This window comes from Pocillopora verrucosa, chromosome 5, assembly GCF_036669915.1.
Source record: "Pocillopora verrucosa isolate sample1 chromosome 5, ASM3666991v2, whole genome shotgun sequence".
Lineage (NCBI taxonomy): Eukaryota > Metazoa > Cnidaria > Anthozoa > Scleractinia > Pocilloporidae > Pocillopora > Pocillopora verrucosa.
In genome coordinates, this window is record NC_089316.1 from 26,367,040 (window position 1) to 26,393,267 (window position 26,228).

At 35.9% G+C, this 26,228-nt stretch overlaps 3 protein-coding genes and 1 long non-coding RNA gene across 6 annotated transcripts in view; 2 read left to right on the top strand and 2 right to left on the bottom strand.

The window, feature by feature from the left end:
- Positions 1-7,991: 7,991 nt before the first annotated feature.
- The window catches only part of LOC131792285 (leucine-rich repeat-containing protein 9-like), a 45,794-nt gene continuing 27,557 nt past the window's right edge, over positions 7,992-26,228 (bottom strand). For all 3 annotated transcript variants that reach the window (XM_066167097.1, XM_066167095.1, XM_066167094.1), the window contains 3 exons: positions 9,422-9,485; positions 9,182-9,252; positions 7,992-8,817 (listed from right to left, as the gene is read on the bottom strand). In XM_066167097.1, coding sequence (XP_066023194.1) covers positions 8,683-8,817; positions 9,182-9,252; positions 9,422-9,485 — 270 coding nt within the window. In that variant the 3' untranslated portion in view covers positions 7,992-8,682. The remainder of the gene's footprint in view (positions 8,818-9,181; positions 9,253-9,421; positions 9,486-26,228) is intronic.
- On the top strand, positions 10,710-15,340 carry LOC131785572 (enoyl-CoA hydratase EchA19-like). The gene is made up of 4 exons (XM_066167327.1): positions 10,710-10,720; positions 11,762-12,140; positions 13,135-13,279; positions 13,560-15,340. Exons 1-4 carry the CDS (start codon positions 10,710-10,712, stop codon positions 13,946-13,948), a joined length of 924 nt encoding a protein of 307 aa, XP_066023424.1. The 3' UTR covers positions 13,949-15,340.
- LOC131785613 (protein NLRC5-like) lies at positions 15,852-20,647 on the top strand. The gene has a single exon (XM_059102533.2). It carries the CDS (start codon positions 16,657-16,659, stop codon positions 19,627-19,629), a length of 2,973 nt encoding a protein of 990 aa, XP_058958516.2. The 5' UTR covers positions 15,852-16,656; the 3' UTR covers positions 19,630-20,647.
- On the bottom strand, positions 21,234-25,314 carry LOC131775246 (uncharacterized). Its single transcript, XR_010717513.1, has 3 exons — positions 24,751-25,314; positions 24,296-24,341; positions 21,234-22,289 (listed from the first exon to the last, which is right to left on the bottom strand). It is a non-coding gene; the product is annotated as an uncharacterized lncRNA (long non-coding RNA).

Sequence of the window (26,228 nt, forward strand, 5' to 3'; positions counted from 1 at the left end):
GGATAGTATTCTACATCATTTGTGTGGTGTACATCCAGTTGCACAGCATCTGGTATTTATCCATTTCTGCTGAACTGAGACTTTGCTTATTCCAACAGGTCAATAATAACTGCAGTCAAGGTCTCAGGAAGCTGATCTCCCTCCACAATGCTAACTATGTCAAACAGGAGTGGAAAAGTTTGCTGGAGTAGAAGCATGTCTTAAGGACAGTGCTTGACTGGTTCATTGCCAATGAGTGTGCATTAAAATGTTTCCAAGGAGTCCAATTGGGGAAGATGTGCACACACCAGGGAAGCTTTTCCTAATGCATTGAAAAATCCAGCGGTAGGTGTTGGAAAAGAGACATCAGATCCATAGAACGAAATGCACCAGGAAAAAAAACTACCTTAAGCAGGTGCACAACACTGCAACTCCAGGTGTAAAGAGGTCATTACTGTGTCTGTAATGTAACCTTGCTAACATCACAGCCTGCTTGATCCACCATCTACCTGACATGTTTTTCAGTAAGGTAAACCCTGTCACGATGCCTATTGATGTTATAAACTATTAAATAATTAGCCTAAATGCAGATCTCTTCAAATAAGGCAAATAAAAACAGGTGATATTTAGACACATTAAAAGTCTATCCCAGTGGAATGTAGGAGGAACTGGAGCTGGTCTTAGTCTGGTCTCAACCCCACAACTGATCCAGAAAAAGAAAAACTCATTACAAGGTCTTTGCAGGGTCAATGAGACACACAAGCTTCACCACCACGACAAGGTGCCAGCCCAAGGTGAAGGATTAAAAATATTTAAAATTATTATATTAATCAGTAATCAAACTGAATCAAGTCATAGTCTTCACATCAACAGCTAGATTAATATATTATATTATGCTCACACTCTAGAATAAAATTCCTTGAATCATACTGGGAACAAAAATAATAGGATAAATGATGCATAAAATATGCAAAAAAATTCAGAAGCATAAATAGCAACTTATCTTCCTGTTTCTTGTGGTTCAGCCTGGTGCACCCTGGAGGCCAACAACTCCATGCTGTTTATTTCCATGTACAAAAATGGTAAAGTTATTCCCATTCAAAGGCAATAAGTCTTGATGTTCCTCCTGAGATAGAAAAACAGCAAGAACAAAAAGTAAGTAGACTGTGGAAATGCTACAATCATTTCAGATAGTCTTTACTTAAATAACAGATACAAATGGAAAAATATGATGTTTACAGCTACTTACAGCAAATAATGCACTTGTCATTTCTCCAAGAATATAATAAACTAAGATTCATAAATAGCTGTACTCTGAAGGAGGCCTAGCTGTTTAAATACACAAATTATGTTCTAATATTATTTGACTTAAACCAAAATCATTAGGATGAGTGAAAAATAACCAGAAAAATGTTGAAGAAAGCAAGATTAATGTTAGTAATAATTCCAAAATTTTAATGTTCTAAAGCAAAAAATTCATTCATCTTACTTGGTAAGTGTGATCATGAGAATGTGTGTGTCTGGCAAGTGAAGGGATGATGTTGTTTTCCCTGTCAAAGCTTTTCATCAACTTTTCAGTGGCTTCAATATGGATGCAATTCCCATAAACAGAACTAGCTGCAGTTAAACCTGTAACAAACATTTAATAAACAATACTTATTATTAGACATAATTTATTTCTCTATTTAATACTGAAATGCAAAGAAGAAAATTATGGCACAAGGGCCTGGGACACAGTCAAAGACACAGGGGTCAGATTCAAAACAAAATAGCTAAATGAAGACAGCTTATTATCCTGTTACTAGTAGTTGGGGCCTTTCATTTCACAACTCAGGTTGTTAGAATTCCATAGAAAAAACATTTGACTAGCACACGAGGGTGCTTAAAGGAGGCTGGAGAAATAATTGGCAACAATAAAAAAGAGAAGCTGTAAGAAAGAGGATGGGAACTGCAGTTGCCTCCTCATGTATAAACAGAAATGAATGGCACTTAATGAATGTGCACATGAGATACAGTTATTGTCTACATTCAAACTGTGACTTGGATGAACAATTTTATTGGAGCATTTTTATAAATTATTTATATCAGTTTCTATGCTTGTACTTACTCTCTCCTGTGACTGTTGATGACAGTGACTGCAAATAATCTGTTTGCCTTGTGCCTTCAACACATTTGCATTGATAGATCCAAATGTTATCCCTGGGTTCTCTTTCAACAATCACATATTTGGCTTCCTGATGGTAGAGGATAAAAAACATGTAAGGTAAATGATTGATTTTGTTTGGCATAACCATAAGTACCACATTATATCTAGTCATGAGTTATCTACATAGCTACTATGCTAACCGATAAAAACAGACATTTGATTGCACCCCAAGGGTACAAACCACAAACAATTTGTGCCGAGTCACAAAATGTCTACCCTCCTTGTACATGTACAAGATGCACTCGAAACTACAGTACAGAGAACCCAAAATATAAATAAACATTAAACATTAGATATAAAATATTATACAAAATCAAAAATTATTATGCATACCAAAGGTGTGCAATTAGGATATTTTATACTGCATGTATACAGTGATGTATTAATACTACCCAGGTTTGAGTCTTGTTTAGGTGGAAAGGTCTACTTACTAGTAGTACATAAATTGTGGTCATTTCTTTTCGTACTACAGTACTAGCAGTCAACACTAGTGCTACAAAAATAACTTATAAACAATGATCAGCCTGCTTGCCAAGATTTGGGAATATTAATAATAAGTGCCTCTACCTAGGCCTTATCCTTAATATTTATGAGAAATATCCCAGGCACTTACAAGCAATTTCTTTGTAACTGTATCAAAATCTGGAAAAGTGAAAAAAGAAATCTTTCTGCCAATGATGGTAAAAGTATTGCTGTTCAACAGCTTTAACATGAGCATAAACTGGGAGGTAACAGGCACAAGGTCTGTCAGAGAGCATGGATCAGTGGATGAAGAAGAACTTAATTCACCATCTGCTATGATTTCATCATCAGAAACATCCTAGAAATAAATAATAACACCATAAATATTTAAACTGCTGTGAGATTTACACTCCTATATATGGTAAATGAACTGTTTTTAAAAAAAAATTCATGTAAAATCCTCATTAGAAAAGAGGAGGTATTAATGATATAAGCTTCAGCCCAATATAAAAGAAAATAATGAGGAATAAAAAAAATAATTAATACTGTCATTGTATGTGATTCATCACAACTCATCAACAAAACAGTTTCCTATATATCTGTGAAAAAACAAACAAACAAACAAACAAAAAAAGTCTGTCAAATGAGAAATATCTTGGTTGCTACAGACATCAGTTTTCTTGACTTTTTTTAAACATGCCAACTTCCCATGACTCAAAATAAAATTCCACGACTTCTTTCCTAATCTTTTCCTGACATGTGTCACACCTGAATATAATTTATAGAGTACATGCTACAAGAACTTAAGCCTAAAATGACTGTAAAGTTTCAAGTTCAAGTTTTCAAGTTTATTATTTCACACTGTTTACAGAAAAAATAACTTAGCATAATATGATTTACAATGATATAGAAAAAATACAAACAGAAATTAACTAGAAGAAAGAATATTTAATCATGTACAGTGACCAAAGTAGCCAATGAGCTTTCGAGTTGGTCACTGTCATGTGTAGATATGAGTTGGGGTTGGCCGCATGTTAAGTATAATTTAAATTAATAGATACATTTAAGACAATATTGTTATAATTGTAAGAGAGGAAAGACATACTTAAATACAAGTTAGAATAAAAGGAAAACTGCATGTTGTGAAGCATTATCTTATAAAGCTAACAGTTAAACTATGGTTAGTTTTGAGTACTCAATAAGAATCTTTTATACCGCTTTTTGAATAGCATGTATGGAAAATGTTTAAATTCAGGTGGTACAGATTCCCAGCTTTTTATTGCAAAGAATTTAAATGCAGACATACCATAATTAGTGCATACTGATGGCTTAGAAAGTTTTGATTTGCAGCATATCTGGTATTATATGAGTGAATCTCTGATGCAGGTGTGAGAATATTCAGTAGTACAGCTGGGGTGTTACTTTTGTCATTCTTAAGTTTATATGTAAAAAGTGATACTTTTAGTCTGTAAATATTTTCAAGTTTCAAGATTCCAAGAAGATTATAATACAAGTTGACATGTTCTCTGCCAAGAACATGCTTCGTATACATCTATTCTGCTTAGTGCAGATTTTATTAAATCTAGTTTTGTAAGCAGCACCTCAGCTGGCAAGACCATAGTTGAAGTATGGATAAATAAGGGTATAATATAACTGTTTGAGCAAATGAAAATCAAGATAGTGTCTTAGCTTATTAATTATACCTACATTCTTTGCTAATTTATTATTTACATGTTGAATTTGGGATTCCCACTGCAGATGCTCATCAAGGTATATACCTAGATACTTAATATAGCTTTTGCAATCAATATTGTGGATATTTAAATGTATTTTTTTCTTTGATGATGTTATTAGCATATAATTAGTTTTCTTAAAATTTACAGATAACTTATTAATAGAAGAATATTTTAAAACTAATTTAATCTCTTCATTCATTGGAATTCAACCTCATTTGGATTACTACAGGTAAAGAAAATATTAGTATCATCTGCAAATATTCTAAAAGAAAGCTTCTCAGAGGAGTTTGGTAAATCATTAATATAAAGCAAGAATAACAATGGCCTGAGTGTTGAACCCTGGGAAACTCCACATGTAATAGTTTCCATACTAGATTCAATTTCATCAATCTTTACAAATTGAGTGTGATTGCATAAGTAGCTTTTAAACCATTTAAATGGGGTTCCATGGATTCCATAAGTATATAATTTAGAGAGCAGAATATCATGGTTAACAGTCTTTAAGTGGTTAAGTTTATTGGCATATTTTTTATATTCTGCTCTTTTTGGGGGGTTATTTGAGAGAAAGTGTGTGCTTTGTGCTGTTTTGATAGATTTGAGTATACCATTAGTTATCCAAGGCTTACTAAACTGCTTCTGTTTACTTTGGGATATTTGTTTCCTTGATGCATGTTTATGAACATTAAGCTGAAGAGTACTTATGGACTTAGCTGCAACTTCATTTAGGACATTGCTTTCAATGTAAATACCATTCCAGTCAATTGCTTTGATATCCTGTAGGTATAGTTCTGAATCAAATTGTCTGTAGTCTCTATAATATCTCTTAAATTTTTGTTTTTGTACTGGTATATCAACAATACAAAAGGTTGGTAGATGATCCCAGATATCTATTGTAGCAATTCCAGATATCATTTGGTTAGTGTTGTTGGTATATATATGATCTATCAATGTTGCTGTATAATTCTGGTAGGCTTAGTTATTATTGGTGAGATGTTGTTAGAGTGGAGCATATCTAGGTACTCTTGAGTTTGTGTATGATGGTTATATCTTAAAAAATCTACATTCATGCCTTCCAGAATGCATAGTTGGTATCAATTCTGTAATTTTATAATTAGATCATCAAAATGTTTAGTAAATTCTTCTATATTAGCACCAGGGTGTCTATGAATGGATCTAATAAATATAGGTGCCTTGCCATTACATGGATCGATTTCAACCCAGCACAATTCGACTAGTTGCATATTAAATTTTATATCAAGTCTGGGTACATATTTAACCCTTTAACTCCCATGAGGGACCAAGACAGAATTTCTCCTTACAATATCAATACAATGTCAACCAGATAAGTGATAAGAATAAAGAAAGATATCAATTTGGAAATAATAAGTTGATCCAATACTAATTTCTCTGAACTAACATTATAGGAATTGTATGGTTGACATTTAGGAGAATTACAAATTTGATCTGGGAGTTAGAGGGTTAAGGGTCTTAATGATGTAGATAGCTGACCCACCAGCCGAAGTAGGTGAATCAGTATGATAAAGTTCATAATTTAAAAGATCCACATTACAAACAGAGTTTGCATTTAATCTGGTTTCAGTAATAGCAAGAATTTCTGGTCTTTTATCAAGGGAATAAATAAAATCTTCAAGCAAAGCTAAATTTTTTTGTAAGCTTCTCATATTACAGTGAAACATTGAAATGGCTTTTGGCCCAGCTTTGGCAATAGCATTATTTATCTGAGAAATGGAGTAGTAATTTGACATTGGAATAGTAAGCATTAAGTCAGGATCGGTTTCATCACATTTATCAGGGTTGGATATCAAATTGAACAGGTCAGTATCTATTAGCTGATTGAACTGACCTTAAGCCATTTGCAATATTAAACTCTCCATCATTGAGGTTGTAGAAATGGCAAAATTTACAAGGAATTAATTGTAATTCATTCATTGGAGATTATATAAAGTGAAGAAATATAAATAAATATGAATAATCCGATGTTGAAAAAAAAAATTCTAATCTGTTATTAATCTCATCCAAATAATCTTCGAATTCCTCTTGGGTAGAGAAGCTTACAATGCGTGAGGTCTCAGTCTCTTAGGAGGATCTTCCCGTTGGCAGTCTATAAAAATTTGTGATTACGCTGTTGTTTGAATGTATTAATTTTCCCAAACAATCTCTTCCTGTAGGTGGTTAACGACCCATTGATATGAATCTTGTTGTCACTGAAGACACTTTTGCCCATTTCGGCTTGGACAGTAAAAAAACAGAATCGAAAATATTTTTAATAGATGCAAAATTAAGACTTACCAGCAAAGCATCTAAAATTGGTCCAGGTTGCAACGCCTGATGAGAAGGATTTTAGAAATCATCTTGATCAGTCGAGGTGGTGACCGTAGTACTCAAATCAGATGTCTTCTTTGATCCCCTACGTCTAATCTTCTTTGGCACTAACAAGGAAAAATTGCACCGGCCTCTTCTTTCATTCCCCTCGCTTAATTCATTTTCGTGAACGGCGGGAAATATTCGAAAAGGCGGTGTGCTGTTATTATCCGCCATTTTATGGAATGCGGCTACATGGACGTGTATGTGTCATGAAGTGTACCAGAAGCTGAATCAGCAACTCTCTTACTATGAACACTTTACATCCTAACATCAGTGGACATATTCTCCATACTGTTCTCAATACATTTCCTAAGGTGCTGACAAGGAGAATTTGTTTAAAAATCTAGAGCTTCTATCATTGGTAATATTTCCTTTTCTCTTGTGACCTTTATGTGTAATTTTGAGGATGATATTGTAAGGAGAAATTAGATGCTAATCACTTTCCAGGATTAAAGGTTACGTACCCTTTTTTTTTGCCAGACATTGATGTTGGTATCAGTTCAAAAACATTTATTTTCTGTCACTGATTGTGATTGACAAAGTGGAAATGCAAAAGGGTCTGACAGCTTGCAAATTTTGTCTTGTCTAACAGCTCCTAATGACAACACTGAGCATTGAGCCCATTGCATAAAAGAATGACCCACTAATGGATTGCCCACTAAGGGAGCTCTTGATTGTTAAACAACTTCTCCTTGTCAGCACCATAGGAAATTTAAAGAGAAGAGTGTGGAGAATATTCACACTGATGTTAGGATTTCAAGGGTGAAACTCAATTCCTTTGGCTGACCTGCCCAAGATCTTCTGTGTTGTTTTAAGTTATACATCAATCCTCCATGTGTCCACAAAGAGATGAACAAGGTAGGATGCTAGCAGAAATATGTGGGTGTGGTGACGAGCATCCATGGCATTTCACATCTCCAATGAGTTTGGTAGCATAACTAAATACATGATCTTTCTACTAAACCAGGATCTGATTATTAATTCTCCTCTCTAGCTGCAACACATATCCTTGTAAAGAAGTTGCAAGAATTTGGTGTTAGATCAAGATAACAAATTCTACCTGATAAGTTTGAGTATTCTCATTTCCTGTTTTCTGGATAATGCCTGGATGTCATGAGGAGAAGTTGTAGGGTTTAAAATTTCTGGGGGGAGGGGGGGAAGGGGTTGATTGGCTGGCCTTATGAAATTTAGTATTACCCATTGCCTTATCAACAAATACACAATTGTTTGTATGATCATTGCTTCTTTAATTTTACATAAAAACCAATAAAAATATTTCAGAGTAAAATGAAGTACAACAGCTGTGAACATTAAACACAACACATATGTCAACTCCCTATAAAAGAGGCCCCACTATTGATTAAGAATTCTACACAGAGTTAAAAAGAGAAGTTTTAGTTGAGGAGTAAACACATAACTCCATAGACACTTCTTTTACAGTACTTGGTAAGTTAAAAATTCTTCTATAATCTGAGGGGAAAAATAATCCTAGTTTAAATTGGCACTCCCAGAGAGACAAGTCCCTACAACAGTTCTCATTGATGCTTTAAAACCAGAAGAGTGACCAGCATCTAATTTCTCCTTAGAGTAATACTGGTGAATCATCCATTAAGATCATGAGAATTAAGAAAATGATCACCATCCAAAGAAGCTTCAATTATTAAACAAATTCTCCTTCTTAAAAAAAGGCTGTGGTTATTCATTGTGGTGAATAACAATAAAAGCTAATTTTTTTGTTTGTCTCATAATGTAGTCACATGTGATGTAGATGGTGACGTTTCAACTGCATACTGCTGCTCTTCTTCAGGCGATGAGGTCGACTGGTCATGCCTGATCTTATAAGCTTGATGCTCTGCTGTGATTAGTTGCTTTTCAACAGCTCTGATTGGTGCATTTCGATCCTTCCTGTTTCACTCAGTGATTAGCTCCCTTGGCAGTCTGCTGTCGCACAGCTCTCCTGTTGTTGTGTTTTTTGATCATGGGAATCAAAGCTTCTGGAATTTCTATTCCACTGTCCCTGTTGATCGACCCAGTTTTTCTGACTCCCATCTGATAATACAGAGTTGTCATTAGAAAATGTATTAGATGTTTGATCTGAACTGAGTAAGCAGCTGAATTAATTTATGCTTGCACAGCAAGTATTACATGTTTCAAAGCAACACGCCCTACTAAGTAGGGCCAGGGGTATACCAGAGAAATAAAATAAAATTCTAACAATGTGAGTTTTGAGAATTTGGTATTGAATCAATTAATAATAATGTAATAATAATCCCGTAACTGATAATTATTTTTATTCTCATTGATTGTGTGCCTGATCTTGTATTGATATTGTAGAGAGAAATTCTGTCTTGATCACTGACCAGAATTAAAGGGTTGAAGAACACAACAAATTTTCACCCTCAGGCACACCTACCTTTAAGGATGCCATGCAATTTGCTGATAAATTTAAAGTTTTTAGATTAAAGTTTCCATTGAGAGAATTCCCTGTGGTTAAAGAAAAAAATAATTATTCATGTGATTTACTGTACATGAAAAGCAAAATGTTATGCATGCAATTTACTGTACATGAAAAGCATAATTTCTCAATATGAATAAGAAGACATGGAGGTAAAAAATAATTGCGCAGAAACATCAAATTTCAATTAATTCTCACCAATTTCTGTAATCCCATTTCCTGCCAAGTTCAGATCAAGAAGATAGAGAAGCTTCTCTAAGCCCTGGACAAAAAAAAAATACAGTCATGTTACTTGTTTTTTTCCTGAAGCATCACAGCAGCCCAGAATCTTAAATCCTTGAATCTGATTGGTTAAACCTTGATCTGCAACTTTTTTCTGCACCATTCAATTAACAAAATATTAAAAAGCAAACCAGAAGAAATAAGTAAATAAGTTATCTACTGGCCTTAAGGTCAGTCTGTTTGGGATAAAACTGAGGCCTTGGTCTTGAGTACAACCCTCTGCATTTGGCCTCAGGCTTTACTTAACCCTTTAACTCCCATGATCTCATTAGCAATTCTCCTTATGGTCTCTCATACAGTTCTTGTGATGTTAGTTTGGAGAATTGGTATTAGATAAACTCATAATCCCCTAACTGATATTTTTTTTTATTCTCATCACTTGTCTGCTTGATATTGTATTGATATTGTAAGGAGAAATTCTGTTTTGGTCACTCATGAGAGTTACAGGGTTAAACAGAGATACAAAATACAATTCTCCTAATTAGCACCTCAAAAAAATGTATGAAAAACAGTATAGAGAATATGCTCACTGATATTGGGGTGTAAAAGTTTATTTCATTTTTGGGTCTCATTTTATTTGTGCATAGCATGAGTGCAGTGATGCTAAACAAAATAAAATCAGTTACCAGTTCATGAAGTTGACTTTTGTTTTTGGTCTTTTTTGCTCCTTTACTGCTTGCCTGAATTGCCTGTTTCTTTCCCAAAGAACAAAACAAAACAAAACAAAACAAAAAATACCCAATCACATAAGCAAAAAAATATGCAGAGCAAACATCTCATCATTTGCTTGCCTGTGAGCAAGCCCTTATTAATAGTGCTGCAGGAAGCATGTTTTTCCTGCCCAAACAAAGATTTGAGAGGAGTGGGGGAGATGCTCATCAGGGGTCTGGCACTAATTGCTAAAACTCTAGCAGACCCCTCCTCTCTTCTAAAAGGACCTTCCCATTTCACCCCTCTCAATCTCCTTTTGGTGAGTGATACTGCTAGATAAATGCACCTACCAATGGTTTGCCCCAGGATTGGGGTGGGAGGGGGGGACAAGCTACCTGCAGGAAATTGATTGGGAGGGTCCTCCTTAGATGGGGATTTTGACATTTACCCACTGATTTCAGGTCAGGAGTTTGACCTACCTGCCATGTTAGGAGTCCAGCAGGTGATTTTGAAAACCTGAAAATGTCATATTCCCCTGAGTTGGCAAATCTCAATGCAAAGCTGGTAAATCTCAATAACAAACTGATCACCTCCCTGATTAAGAAAGCTTGTATTACTGAAAGTACATAAATTTTTTCCATGCTGCATTTTAGATGATTGAGACAAACTACTTGGCCAGCTAGCACATCTAAATGAAAAACTGTTCACCTTATTTAATTATGACAGCTTGAATTATTATTAATTAGTGGATAAATTATAATAATTTTTCGGTGTCGCATGTCAGGTTATCAAAACGAAACGAATCATGTGGCCAGCTGACAATTTTCAATGACAAACTGATCATCTTCTTTAATCGTGACAGCTCGTATTACTATTAGTGCATAAATTAGAATATTTTTTCTAAGTTACATTTCTATGTGATCCATTATTTAAGTGCATTTACTCTTTGCTTAATTGCTTAAATGAGTAAAATGTCAGGTGCAAAATCTGATTTAATGGATCAATGTAATCGATACCTTGGAACAGCAGGAAAATAGAGCAAAGGAAGGTTTAAAAAGGAAACATCTGGATATATTATTGTGATTATAATAAGTCAGGACTCAGTTGTGTGGAACAAGATGTTTAAAGTTTGATGCAGAGCTATCCGCAGATTCGTAAACAACTGTTGTTTGCGATGTTCATTAATCTATATCGATCAAAACAACACAAAGCATCACTCAAGAAAAACCCAAAACAAGTATTAAAATAGAATGCAACCCTAACGAGAATTAGCCACAAGACCTTGCCGCATCTGCGAGAAAAGTTCACAAATTTCCCAAACAGGAGTCTTCAATGTTTAAACTTTGCCAAAACTCACCAATTCTCTCAATGATTCCTCATCTTCACCCGAAGAGGCTGAATCCGCTTTTTCTTCTCTGGAACCCCTCATTTCATTGACTTGTCATCATTCGTTTTCGCGAGGAAAAATATGTTGCAGGAGGATCTCTACGCATTTGAAGAAAATTGGCTCGATGCAAGTGATGACACACCGCCATGTTTTCTCGAAGACTCAAAATGGAACAATCTGATTGGTTTACAGTTGCTCTAGAAACTTTCCCGTCCCAGGTTTTACTCCGGATTCCTGGGTTTGATCAGGAAGTTGACACTCACGCTTCTTCTTCGACAGCGCGCACTTAAAATTCCTTCTCTGATAGCTGCAGCCAGAAGGTTTAACAGCAGTCTTGTCGAGACTAAACAAGATGGAGAGATCTTCCTTGTATCGATTGCACGACCCGAGAAGCGCAACGCGGTTGATGCAGAGACCGCGAAAGAGCTCGCAGACGCGTTTAGACATTTCGAGATCGACGATGAAAGTTCAGTGGCTGTGTTGTATGGGAAAGGAGATATGTTTTGTGCAGGATATGATCTAGGATATCTATCTACCAGGGGTCCTGATGAGTTCCTGAGATGGCTCACCCCTCCTGGAGAAGGAGACGGTCCCATGGTGCGTTACAATGTTTACGTTTATGACAGACACTGAAAATACGAAATACAAAAATTATTTGAAATTATGCAAACACTTGGCATCTTTTTTGCTATCTATAGAATTCTATTACTAAATTTTTTTTTTCTAGTTTGTTTTGTATTGCATTCATTGATCGTTTGTCCACTGGTGCAGTAGTAGGGGCGATGTGGAAGAAAAATAACTCTTTCATATTGGAATATTTCGGATATTTTCCTGTTATCCTTTTTTCATCCGGTGACTATTTCAAGAGAATAGCTTTGCTGAACAATTTAGCCATGAAATATTGCCATTAAAAAACCCTTTAAACCATGTTATCCTGATTAACAATGCTAATTTGTGAGTAAAATTGGATGCCAATATAAACACAGAGAGAATTCCCATAGAGACAGGAGTACAATATGGATAGTATTATCAGCTCTTTGAACAACTGCACTGTGGTATTTTATCACAGAAGGGTCAGGCCCCATTTCTCAATCATCATTTTTCAGTATTCATTCTCCTTTTCCCATTCTCCAATTCCCATTCCTCGTTTTCCATTCTGCATCTCCTTTCCTCAACTCCCCATTCTTTGTTTTAACTCAGAGGTCCACCTTGAGAGCAAGCTCTGAAGAATTATTTAAAACACAATAGGAACTTTATGGATTCCATTGAGTTGAAAATAATTGAAATCATACCACATAGTGTTGAGGTAAAAATCTGTGAAAACAGATCAAATAACTTGAAAAATGATTTTTTTGCATGATTACTGATTGGTGAGATGCATGATCACCCAAGGTGACATGAGAAGCTTTTGATTAAAATCCCTGTCCTTTTTTGTCATGGCAAAGGAACAGGCCCTTAATATTGGGGATTTGGCACAAATATTTCTTCAAATACAAGGAAAGTATGAGGTGTTGAACAATGCAAGCTGATGAGAAGTCTACAAGGGATCTCGCACACTGATAATATATAGATGTTTTTACTCTCTGTCCAGGGCCCAACTCGATTGAAACTCATTAAACCAGTGATTGGTGCCATTGAGGGACATGCAGTTGCAGGAGGAATGGAGTTGGCACTGATGTGTGATCTCAGAGTTGTTGCAGAAGATGCAGTCATGGGAATGTTCAACAGAAGATTTGGTAATAAAAAGCATTAACAGATAACCTATGCAGCCCTTAGCATACATTGAAAGAAAAATCTTCTATAATTGTGGCAAAAGGGCTTAGTACAGTGGCAATGTGCGGCTGTTTAAGGCAGTAGTGATATTGCCATCTAGGGAGAAGTAGTGATACTGCAGTTACTTCATGCAACCACGATAATTAGCTCTGGCTCGGTGGGTGAATAGGTTTGAGTACAGACCGTACCTTTTTGCTTTGACGAAACAGCATTATTAACATATGATATTATAATTGTACAAAGGTGTGCCTACAGTGGATGGAGGTACAGTGCGGTTACCATACATTGTTGGTCTTTCACGTGCATTAGACCTGATCATGACAGGCCGTGCTGTACATGCAACAGAAGCTCTTAGCATTGGCCTTGCTAACAGAGTTGTTCCCAAAGGAAAAACAGTCAAAAAAGCTCTCAAACTTGCAAAAATGTTGGTTTGCTTTCCAAGAGAGGCACTGTGTGCAGACCCCAAATCTGTTTTCTATGCCACATTCAATGCAGATTCCTTTTACGATGCACTGACATATGAATACTCCAAAGGAGTGAAACTGCAAATCATGAAGGATTCCATTGAGGGAGCAAAGCAGTTTTTACAGGGGAAAGGCCGTAAGGGTTTGTTTGATGACTACTTGGATTAAAATTGATTTTACACATTACTTTTACACATCAATTTAAGAACAAAGTGCTAAGTATTGAAAATGAATTAAAGCTAGCTAACTTCAAAACATCATCATATTTAACCCTTTAACTCCCAGAAGTAATTAACATAAAATTTCTCCCAACAATATCCATACATTCTTCAGTAAACAGGTAATGAGAATATTCAAACTTATCAGGTAGAAGCTGCTATCTTGATCTAACACCAAATTCTCATAACTAATTCACAAGGAAATGTGTAGCAGCTAGAGGGGAGAATTAACAATCAGATCTTGGGACTTAAAGGGTTAAATTAAATTTATTTTCAGTGAGATGAAGACTTCTACGTCAAAAGAGATGTTTTACGGGTAAAATTTAAAAGACTGAAATGTAAGCATTTCCTTTGTTTGTGTTGTATTTATTACGTTTTACAGTATGTTTAGTTAACCCTGTGACTCCCAGACCAAATTTGTAATTCTCATTACTGTCAACCATAAAATTATTTTAATATTAGTTCAGAGAATTTAGTATTGGATCAACTAATTATCCCCAAATTCATATTTTTCTTTATTCCCATCACTTATCTGGTTGATATTGTATTGATGTTGTAAGGAGAAATTCTGTCTTGGTCACTCATGGCAGTTAAAGTGTTAAAGTAGAAGCCTTTTGTTTAGTTTCTTGATTGCTAATCTCATCCCATGATTGCAAACTGGCTGTTGTGTGTGTTGATGCATTAACCCTTTATACACTAACATCAGTATGTACATTCTCCATACTATTCTCATACATTTCCTAAGGTGCTGACAAGGAGAATTTGTTTAACAATCAAGAACTTGTTTGGATTGTGACCAGGGGTGATATTTTAAGGAGAAATTAGATGCTTCTCACTCTTGGGGTCAGGATTAACTAAGGGAAAATGATTGCTTTCATTTGATGTGTTATTTTTAAAAAGGCCATTTGCAACAGTACTCCAAAAAGTGCTTCTTTTATTGTTTGATGTTTGAAATTCCTGATTCGGTGTATAAAGAGCTTGTACATTGAGGGACAAAAAAAAAACATCATTCTCTAATTATTTTACAGTTCTTAAAGTAGGCAGAGGTCATAAAATGATTAAAAGAACTCTTCGAATTACCAATTTCACCAGTACCCTCAGTGTCTGAAAAGAGAAATCACCATAACAATACAATTTTTCATAACAACAAACTTGCCAACGTGTGAAAAATTCGTCAATATTTCCATTTTCTTTTATTTCTGGGGCGCGATTGAGAAGCTATTCTAAAACAGTAAAACAATAAAAACACTCAGCCTGCGGCCTCGTGCTTTCAGCAGTTTCCTCGTGTTTGGAACCCTGATGAAAACCGATGCACGAGTTTTTGAAAAAGTTGGTCATCACACCAGGAGCTCCTGAACATACCCCAAAGGTGGTCTGCCCGTGTACCTAAAGGCCTATTTCCAACCTTGATGGAAAGCAGCCGTTTGTTTTTGTTTTGAATCACTTTTGTGGCCTTGTCCAACTTAAGTGGACATGTTCAATTTGTCATCTGACTTTCCTTTGGACCCACATGGAAGTTTTTGTTTTGGCTAACGCAGTCAGAGGTTAATTCAGTTGATCGGAAGCATTATGATTAAGAGCTTTGTTGTTCATTCAGAAAGTCTAGTGAAATTGTTTGGTTTGGTTTTCTAACAGCATTGTCTAGCCATCAAAACCGCAAAAGATTGAAGCGAACTGCCCTCCATCCGTTTACGTATTACTTGTCACACTCAGTAAGAATCGAACATTGTTTGTCTGAGTCACGAGGGAGAAACTAAAATTTCTTGATGTCATTAGCACTCTTCGCTATTGTCACGATATTTGTCTTAAAGCTCTTTAATCTTCCCGCCAAGTATCAATCTGGCGCCAAATTTATCAGTTAGTTATATTGCCCTCCTAACCCCTTGCACAACTGACCAAGTCCAGCCAAAGGGATTTGGCGCCGCGTGCTCTTCACATGCCACGGAATTTTTGGCAACGCGAAGTGAAGAGCTACAACGAAATAAAACGGCAAAAATATTTTTTTATAGTTTTGGTTTCTGTTGTTACCAATCTAGGCAGGTGATATCCAGTATGGACTAGTTTTGCGGACTCGTTTTAAAGCGGAAATTTGACGATTTAAAGTTTAGCTTGAGGCGGAAATTCTTGCCTCATCATTACGTTATCTAATCTTAGAGAGTCAACAGACTAATTGTTTCTTTCATCACGTCTCCCACTGGCGTTAAAGAAAGAAGTCTCTGACCTGTATCACACCCAGGTGTTTAAGCTTCTAAGTAAGAAATACAAAATCTCTTTTGAAGTAAATACCACAATAAAAAAGATGGCGATACTTGGTAGCAGTCTTTAAGCTGCAAAATAACCGCGCTGAAAATTAATTGAAGTTCACAGTGTAAGAGAGTGAAAATGAGCACATGGGGGCGAATGGATGAATGGAGGTCAAGCGCATCTTCTGAAATAACACATATCTGTATCCGTCTTAATTTAGTGGTCTGATATCTGGCTGTTTCTTATATAAACAAGTAAACGTTGCATAAGCCATTGCCTTTTTGAGAAGTGAAAGTTTTCAAAGAGCCAATCAAACGAAAGTTCTGTATCTCATAAATATGCTATGACCAAACTAGCAATTCATTTAAACCGGAGAAAATCAGTCTTCAAACGAAAGTTACCGAATCACTCAAAATGTCTATGGAAAAACTATTAGATTATTTAGAGCCAAAAGCTTTTGGCAAAATTCACTATGTGGTAGTGGTTTTTTGGATCCTGATTGGTGTCATCCCCCTTGTTATATTCGCCGAAATGGAAAACAGCGAACCAAGGTTTGATTTCCGCTGTGACGCAGCGAAAAGTAAAAACATCGACTTCGTCCGGGGAAAATGTTACGAGAAATACCAGGAGCGGTACAACAAATTCGCTTTGCCTGTGTACGGCTTCGTAATCATAAATTTCGTCCTTATTATATTTGTATGTGTTATCTACTCCCAAATTGTAAGACCTACAGTCAATCGACTGTCGCGAAGCATTCGTAATGGTGATCCAGAGAGACAGTCGCGCGATCAAGAGAACGCATTATCAACGGGATACAGGCTTTTTATCGCTTACTGCGGTCAACTATCCATAAAACTTGTTTTAGGAGTTGTTTTCATCATCCTACAAACTCAGTTGCTTTATCCTTCAAAGTTTTCCTCTAAGTTTCACTGTTACTTAACCGATGGAATCACTCAGCCAAGGAATTCATCTAACAACGCCCAACACTCTACTTTGCACGACTGTCACAATCAACGAGCGGCAAAGAAAACCTTCTGGATGGACTTTGTCCTTGTGTTAAATGGAATTTTCGTCGTTAGTATTCTGATTGAAATCGTCTACATCTTTTTTAAGGCATGCAAAGAAAGGGATTTCATGCAAAACTCAAAGTTTCAAGCATCTCATCTAAATCCTCCCGAAGAATCTCAGCAGCAAGAAGAAAGAACACAACTTGTAACGAACCACCCACATGAACCTCAGCGGCAAGGACGGACAGAAACAAACATCTCACATCTGCAGGGCGGGCCTGAACAACTCGTAAAATCACCGCTTCAGGAATTCATCCAGAATACAAAGAAAATGATTATGGACGACACTTATCAACCCCCACAACTCTGGTCGCTTTTTCCAGGTCCTCCTGGCAAAGGACACCCACCTAAACATTTGACTCTGGATCAGATTTACACCAACCTTGTTGTTGTACCTAACATGGCTGATTATGACTTCACTGAAGACAGACGGAAGAACTTGCAAATCTACGCCAGGTCGGGTGAGAAAAACGAAACACTGAGAGGGCCAGAGGACATTCTTAATCACGAAAACAAAAACATTTTGATCGTCGGTCGTCCCGGAATCGGAAAGACTCTTTGTTGTACAAAAATTCTCAGAGACTGGGCATCTAACAAAGTATTCCAAAAACCACCCGATGACAAAATCCACTTTGATGCTGCTTTTTTCGTCAAGTTCAGATTATTCTACGCTGCAACCGAACTTAGTCTTAGAGAGCTACTTACCCGCTCCACATACTCATCCAGGGATGAGCTGGATGTGCAAGTCTGGAATTACATCCAAGAAAACCCGCAGAAAGTTCTCCTTATTTTTGATGGAATTGATGAATTTAAATTTAAATCAGAAATCAGCAAAAAAGATAATGAACCTCAATTCAGAAACAAAGTAGACGAGAAGATGCCCCTCTCCGCGCTTTATGCCAAACTAACGACTGGAAAACTTCTTAATGGAGCAGCCGTTCTAACTACTACAAGACCTACAGCTCTTTCATGCATCAAAAGTATTCCTTTTGACAAAATGTTCGAAATCCTTGGCTTCTCATCCGAACAAGTCGAAGAATACGTAACCAGATTTGCTGAAGAAGACAAGGAAGCAGGCGACACAGTAAAGCGTCACATCACCAGCAACATCAATATCTTATCTCTATGTTACATTCCTGCGAGCTGCTTCATCATTTGCTCAAGTCTCTTTAAAATGGTGAAGTTCCATGCTTCTAGAGGTCTCGACCTACCAACAAGTTTAACAGGCATATACCAGAAAGCCGTGAAAATTTTCTACTTGAGACACAACGAAGAATTTCGCAATGAACATTTCACTGACGAAGACTTTGAATCAGATGAGTTGCCCCGCGAAGAAGAAAAAAAATTAGAGAAACTAGAAAAATTGGCATTTGAAGGAATTAAAGAAGGAAGGCTGATCTTTGCAGCAAACGAAGTACGCGGAATGGAGGACAGCGCTCTATTTCACCGCTTACCCGACCGTGAAGTTGACTCGTTTAGTAGCGAAGGACAGTTCTGTTTTATTCATCTCACAATGCAGGAGTTTTTCGCTGCAAAGCACCTAACTAACATGAGTGAAACAGAATTAAAAACCTTTGTTCAAATGAACATTAAGGAAGGCAAATGGCAGCTGGTTTTTCAGTTTGTAGCAGGATTAATGGAGAATAAAAAAACCCTACCAAGCGAAATTATCACGGACCTTCTTCCTGTGAAAACTAAAGAAAAAGAAGACGAATACTACAACGTACGGTGGACAGAGAATAAAGAGAAAACGAAAGTGACCCGCTGGCCGACTAGAGACGAACAATATTTAGCAGTGACATTAATAAAATGTTTAAACGAAAATAGTAGAATGAAGTCAGAAGCACAGAGAAAACTTCAACAAATTAACTTTAATTGTGTAAATTTTATTGATTGTCACCTCACAGCTGTTGATTGCTCTTCGTTAGTAAATGTAATTAATGTTCAACAAATTTCACATTTAGATTTGAGTTTCAATAACATTGGTCCATTAGGTTGTTTGGAGATTTGTAAATTGTTAAAATGTAGGAAATCTCAACTGAGCTGGTTAGACCTCAGACAAAATCAATTGACAGATGAAGCAGCAAAGTATTTAGCTGAAGCCATCAACAACAACAACTGTCAGCTACGCACGTTATACCTCACAGCAAATAAAATCTCAGACATTGGAGCACAGCACTTGGCTGAAGCCATCAACAACAACAACAACTGTCAGCTACGCATGTTAAACCTCTTAGCAAATAACACCACAGAAGCAGGTGAGCAAAAGGCACGTAATTTACTAAGCAATAGTCAGTCTAAGTGTAAGCTATTTCTTTAGGCCTCAGCAATTCCAATTAAAAACTAAAAAGAAATTATTAGAACCACTTACTATTCAAAATAACTGTGAGGTAACCAGCTCAGTGATAATTACAGCCCAACAACTCAAATCGTGAATGAAAGCAAACTTACTCTGTGAAGCGCTCAGAGCAGCGAGATTATTTGAACCGGATCGAAATGAAGAAAAATGAACCAATGAACATGTTTATTGCGAACAAACGATGTCAATCTTTTTTTTTTTAAAAAACAAACCAATAACATTGAAGTAAAAAACACAAAGCTTCCCGCAGAGAAAACAATGAAACCTCGGACCTCTCAGGAAACTTTTTCATTTTATGATTGGTTAGTTTCGATCCTAAATTCTCTCCATGCTTCTGTATGTTTTGATCGCTTGGAGTTTTGTGTGAGATTTTAAGCGGATTTGATGAATGTTTACATTACGGATTACCTGGTAGAATGCCAGGTTTTCTCTCTTTCATTTCTTGTGTTTTCTACAATTCTCTTTTTGATTTTTTTCATTTCTCGTGTTCTCTACCATTTTTTTTTATTAAAGCGAACCGGTTCAAGTAGTTTCACACTTTGGGCAAAATATTGAAAAAATGAGACCAAATTGTAAATAAAATCATCTTGCTTTCAGACAGAAGGCCTGTTACTTGTTCAATATAATAAATGTTGTAGAGTTTGCATTCAAAATCTGATGAAGCATCAGACTTACCCAGTTGAGATTTTAACTTACCAGTTATTGTTAACCCTTTAACTCCCATGAGTGACCAAGACAGAATTTCTCCTTACAACATCAATACAATGTCCACCACATAAGTGATGAGAATAAAGAAAAATATCAATTTGGGGATAATAAGTTGATCCAATACTAATTTCTCTGAACTAACATTATAGGAATTGTATGGTTGACATTTAGGAGAATTACAAATCTGATCTGGGAGTTAGAGGGTTAACAAATGGAGCCAGACTTCCAAATTTGTCAAGACTGTACAATAATTTTTGTAAACCGAATTCAACTTTGTGTTGAGATACATTTGGCCTCAATTGTTAGACACAACTTGAAAGCTATGGCGAAGGGGTGTGGCCTTTTCAATATGAGTCCGAATTTACCAATTTACCAGAGAGACTGCCTCAAGGTGAGGGTATGAGGCAACCCTTAAAAAAAGCCCCAAACCCTATCTCAAATTGAATGATTTTCCCCTCCTTCTTTCAACCCATGCCTTGAAACAACAGTAAAATATCTGAGGAAGTGTAGTCACATGTAATCAATGTACCATATATCCTTGAGAAGGTTCCTGGCCAGTTTAAGGACACCTGTTAACCTTTTTTAAAGCAAGATTCATGAAATCAGTGGAACTCAGCACACACAAATAACAGAAAATAAATCAGAGATAAAAAATAAATCCCACAGGCAAAAAGAATGGGGAGAGGAGGCAAGGAAACCTCACAAAGATTTCGACTTGTTGCAGCTACGAAAAAACATGACAGACGAGACTTCCTCTGGTTTTTTTTTTTTTTTTTTTTCCAACACCTTCACATTCCATGATTTTTGCAGGATTTTAGAATTAAAATGTATTTTTCCACATTTTTGAAAGAATGCTTTTGATCTGTACAAACTTTTTTGAAAAAGCAGGTGATCAGAATTTGTGTCCAAACACTTTTATTGAACAAATCTTTTAGTCTCTTTTAAAACCCTCTAACTCTCATAACTGACAAAGACAGAATTTCTCCTTACAATATCAATACAGTATCAAGCAGACAAGTGATGAGAATAAAAAAAACATCCATTAGGGCAATATTAGTTGATCCAATACCAAATTCTTTCAGCTAACATCATAAAACTTGTATGGCAGACAGTAAAGAGAATTACTACTGAGATCTTGGGAGTGGAAATCTCATCAACAGAGACACCTGAGCAGAGCAGGGCTACACCCAGTTTCCACTCAATTCCACAGAAAACCTAATTCAAACCTGCTTGAGAAATATCTCTATTTTGTTTAGAAATGCCAGGTGATGCCAAAAATTATATTTGTAGTGGACAAATTTCCCGAGCCTTTACATACACACATTTTCTTCTAAGAATCAACAACCTAGCAATTTAATGTTCAGTAAAAGGAAAGAAAAATTAAGTGGATGTTTTGATGGAGGTTAATCGGAAATTTACAGTATTAGCAATTATAAGCTTAAAAAGAAGAAAAATAAACTTTGAGTCCATAAAGCTACATGTAATTAGCTCACAATGTCAATATAGTGATAAATAATGATGGTAAATACTCCCTAAAATAACTTGTCTGAATGTTAAAAAATTATACCAAAGTGCATTTACAACTGAAAAGTATACTTGTGCAACAAGATCACTACTTTCCAGAATTTCCTTTGGAACGATGACTGGAAGCTGCAGATTTTTTACTCCTTCATCATTCTCTAGACTAACATTGACCCTTTTGTACTTGAATTTTGAAGAATCGTGTATTTCTTCCATTTTATAACTGATAGTGGCACTAATGTCACAGCAGCCTTTTTAGCAATAACATTAGCCACAATTGTGGCTAAATTTTCTGCTGATAAGTTTTCTGGTGATGAGTCAAACTCCAAAAACTGCTGCTCCAGTTGCTGGACAGCTTGTTGGATTTCATTTTCGTGATATGTTGTTCTTTCCTACATAGAAAAGAGAACAGTATCAGTGTTGAGTAACAGTGATTGATGAAGAGAAAGCTACAAACATATAAAGTCAAACCTGTATTGAGCAGTCACCCACAGGGAATTGCAAGGAGACCACTTATACAGTTTGTACAGAACAGGAGTCAAATACATTAAAAAGCCCTATTTTATGCCATAATTGATCACTTAATTTATTGGTTATTCCAAAGCTTGCTAAGAAATCCATTGCTTCTTTGTTAATACCAGTAAAAAGAATCAACAAAATGGTGACACAACATAAAAAAAGAACACTGATGCAGAATTACTGGGATCAATATCAGTATCTGGGCAACTGCTCACCTACCCCTCCCCTAGCTCAACAACAGTCTTGAAATTGACAACAAGTTAAAGTTAATATTGGGATAGGGGAGGGGTAGGTGGGCAGTTACCCAGATACTGATCCAATAACTGTATACTATTATCTATCAGTTGGACCTCTAGGTCATAACCATAGGCTGATTGACTTACATAATGTTTGTGCATAATATTTGTCCCAACAGAATTAGATAATTTGCAATATGTTGGGCACCTTTGAACTCAAAGTACTATTCCTAGTTTTATTTGAGAGGTTCTGCTTAAGTGATTGTTCAACACATGCAAGTAGAAAACAATAAAAACAGGAAGCTGGGACTCAATCAAGGATGACCATGACCACTTAATAGAGGTGAAAATTACAGTAATTAAGGGGAGAAAAACTGGCAACTGACCACTTTATTACAGGGTAACTGTTTAATATGGTGCAGCTTAATAAAGGGTTAACTGTATAATGATCACCCATTTCATGATGAAATAGATGTGCTTAACTATGTTTTCTTTTGTAGCACTAATTGCTCCAATCAAGAGGAACATTTTACAAAACATTAGAGGAAAATGCATCTTCTTTAACTCCCATGAGTAACCAAGACAGAATTTCTCCTTACAATATCAATACAATGTCAATCAGATAAGTGACGAGAATAAAGAAAAGTATCAATTTGGGAATAATTATTTGATCCAATACTAAATTCTCTGAACTAACATTATAAGAACTGTATGGTTAAGATTAAGGAGAATTACCACTTTGATCTGGGAGTTAAAGGGTTAATAACCAGTACTTCTGGATGGCTTTAAAGACTTGAGGTTGTTTTTGCAGGAGTAATGGGCAATTCTGTTGAGCTGCTTTTTAAAACAGTGTTATAGCCTCCTCAAGGGGTTTGCCTCGTCAAAAAAAATAGTTATTGGTGAAGTTTACACCAAAGGCAGTGGAGACAGCATTGATTACAGCATTACAATTGTCTCTTTGTTTTTAAACCCCTTGAAAATACAGTTCATCTATTTTAAAAGTATTAAATTCTACTTTTTGATTTTGCTTTTGTGCTTGACACTTGGTTAGTGAACATTATTCTAAAGATAGTACAGACACATTCAAGTTTGGAAATGATTTTCTTTTTTGGAATATTGAAATGTTATTTTATTCTTCCAGCCCCCATCCTGTCATTTCCTTTTACAATGAACCTCCCTACCCACTAAAAATTTACAGTACCATTAATAAATAAATGGCATGAATTGAAGAATTCCTTGTAAATTACTGGGTAAATAAAAGAAACAACAGCAAAAGTTGCTGTGGTATGCAAAATGTGTTGAGTTGATTTAGAGCTCTCAAGTCTCATGCATTGAGCATGAGACTCACTCAAACAAATTCAATCTTACACTCTCATGCTAAAGTAAAGTATTTCTCACCCCTTTAAGGTTTCATATTTATTTGGTTGAATTTGCAATAGCAAACTGCTGCTTTCATTAAGTACCTACAAAATTAATTATCCTTCCAAATATAATTTACTCCTTCAGTTGTTTCTTATGCACTCATGTCACACACTTTTCCGTTAGGTTAGTAGGAGGGGATAGACCCAAGAGCATAGCTAAATGAACACCAAAGATTAAAGATGACCAAACCAAAAAAGCCAGTTTTGGGGTGATTTACATACCTGTATGATCCTGTCAATGCAATCGATCCACAAGGAACTGAGAGTTCTTGAAAAAGACAGGATCCCGATTTAAACAATACGAATGCAAATTGCAAGAGTTGTCATAGACAATCAGGCGGGGACCAGGAAAAGGCAGAAAAATCGTAATGAACCTACATTTATTATGACTCGTTTAATATAAATCACTTTGATAGATGAAATAAAGAGAAGAAAAACTCCCAAAAAACCAGGCCCCAGTTGTTCAATGGGTGGATAACGCTATCCACAGAATGAATCTCTATTCACCTATAAGTGTTTTGATAACATACAACACTATCCACTGGATGGTGATTTTCCAGTGGATAGTGTTATTCATCCTTTAAACCAACCCCAGGTAATAAAAAGAAATTTTCTTCACACACAACAGCATCTAATCAAAGGTCACAACATACACATGCACATTAAATTAAGCTTACCTTGTGAAAAATGCATTTGAAACAATGTAAATGGGATGTTAGGAGATTTGTTGCAAAGCATTACACTAAATCCATAAGTTATACCTAAAATGGAAATCAAAAGAGAGGATATAAAACCATTTTACACATCATCACAACAACACTGCATACATTGAGTGCCTGAAAGCATGTTGTGAAAGAACATGTAATGAAGGCTGAAGAGAGGGTGTACCACTCTGGGTGTAAAGAGGTCATTTCTGTGTCTGTAATGTAACCTTGCTAACATCACAGCCTACTTGATCCACCATCTACCTGACATGTTTTTCAGCAAAGTAAACCCTGTCACAATGCCTACTGATGTCATAAAATATGAAATAATTAGCCTAAATGCATATCTCTTCAAGTAATGCAAATAAAAACAGGTGATATTTAGACACATTAAAAGTCTATCCCAGTGGAATGTAGGAGGAACTGGAGCTGGTCTTAGTCTGGTCTCAACCCCTCAATTGATCCAGAAAAAGAAGACCTTATTCCAAGGTCTTTGCAGGGTCAATGAGACACACAAGCTTCACCACCACGACAAGGTGCCAGCCCAAGGTGAAGGATTAAAAATATTTAAAATTATTATGTTAATCAGTAATCAAACTGAATCAAGACATAGTCTTCACATCAACAGCTAGATTAATATATTATATCATGCTCACACTCTAAAATAGAACTCCTTGAATCATAATGGGAACCAAAATAATAGGATAAATGATGCATAAAATATTAAAAAAACGTAAGCATAAATAGCAACTTATCTTCCTGTTTCTTGTGGTTCAGTGGATGAACTCAGTGATGAATAACAAGACCAACACTAGTGCTACAAAAATAACTTATAAACAATGATCAGCCTGCTGGCCAAGATTTAGGAATAATAAGTGCCTCTACCTAGGCCTTATCCTTAATATTTATGAGAAATATCCCAGGTACTTACAAGCAATTTCTTTGTAACTGTGTTGAAATCCAGAAAAGTGAACAAAGAAATCTTGCTGCCAATGATGTGAAAAGCATTGCTGTTCAGCAGCTCTCGCATGCATGCAAACTGTGAACAGCCACAAGGTCTGTCAGAGAGCATGGATCAGTGGATGAAGCAGAACTTGATTCACCATCTGCTATGATTTCATCATCAGAAATATCCTAGAAATAAATAATAACACCGTAAATATTTAAACTGCTGTAAAAATTTACACTCCTATGTATGGTAAGAGATATGCTTTTAATTGAAAAATGCATGTAAAATCCTTGTTGGAAAAGAGGAGGTATTAATTATATAAGCTTCAGCCCAATATAAAAGAAAATAATGAGGAATAAAAAAATTAATACTGTCATTGTGTGTGATCATCACAACTCATCAACAAAACAGTTTCCTCTGTGAAAAAAAAAAGTCTGTCAAATGAGAAATATCTTGATTGCTACAGACATCAGTTTTCCTTGACTTTTTTCAAACATGCCAA

Bases quoted from the DNA above. Each gene is read 5' to 3' on its own strand.
- LOC131785613 (XM_059102533.2), top strand. From the start codon at position 16,657: ATGTCTATGGAAAAACTATTAGATTATTTAGAGCCAAAAGCTTTTGGC.
- LOC131785572 (XM_066167327.1), top strand. The intron at 12,141-13,134 runs GTGCGTTACAAT...CTCTCTGTCCAG, and splicing joins GAGAAGGAGACGGTCCCATG to GGCCCAACTCGATTGAAACT. The intron at 13,280-13,559 runs GTAATAAAAAGC...AATTGTACAAAG, and splicing joins AATGTTCAACAGAAGATTTG to GTGTGCCTACAGTGGATGGA.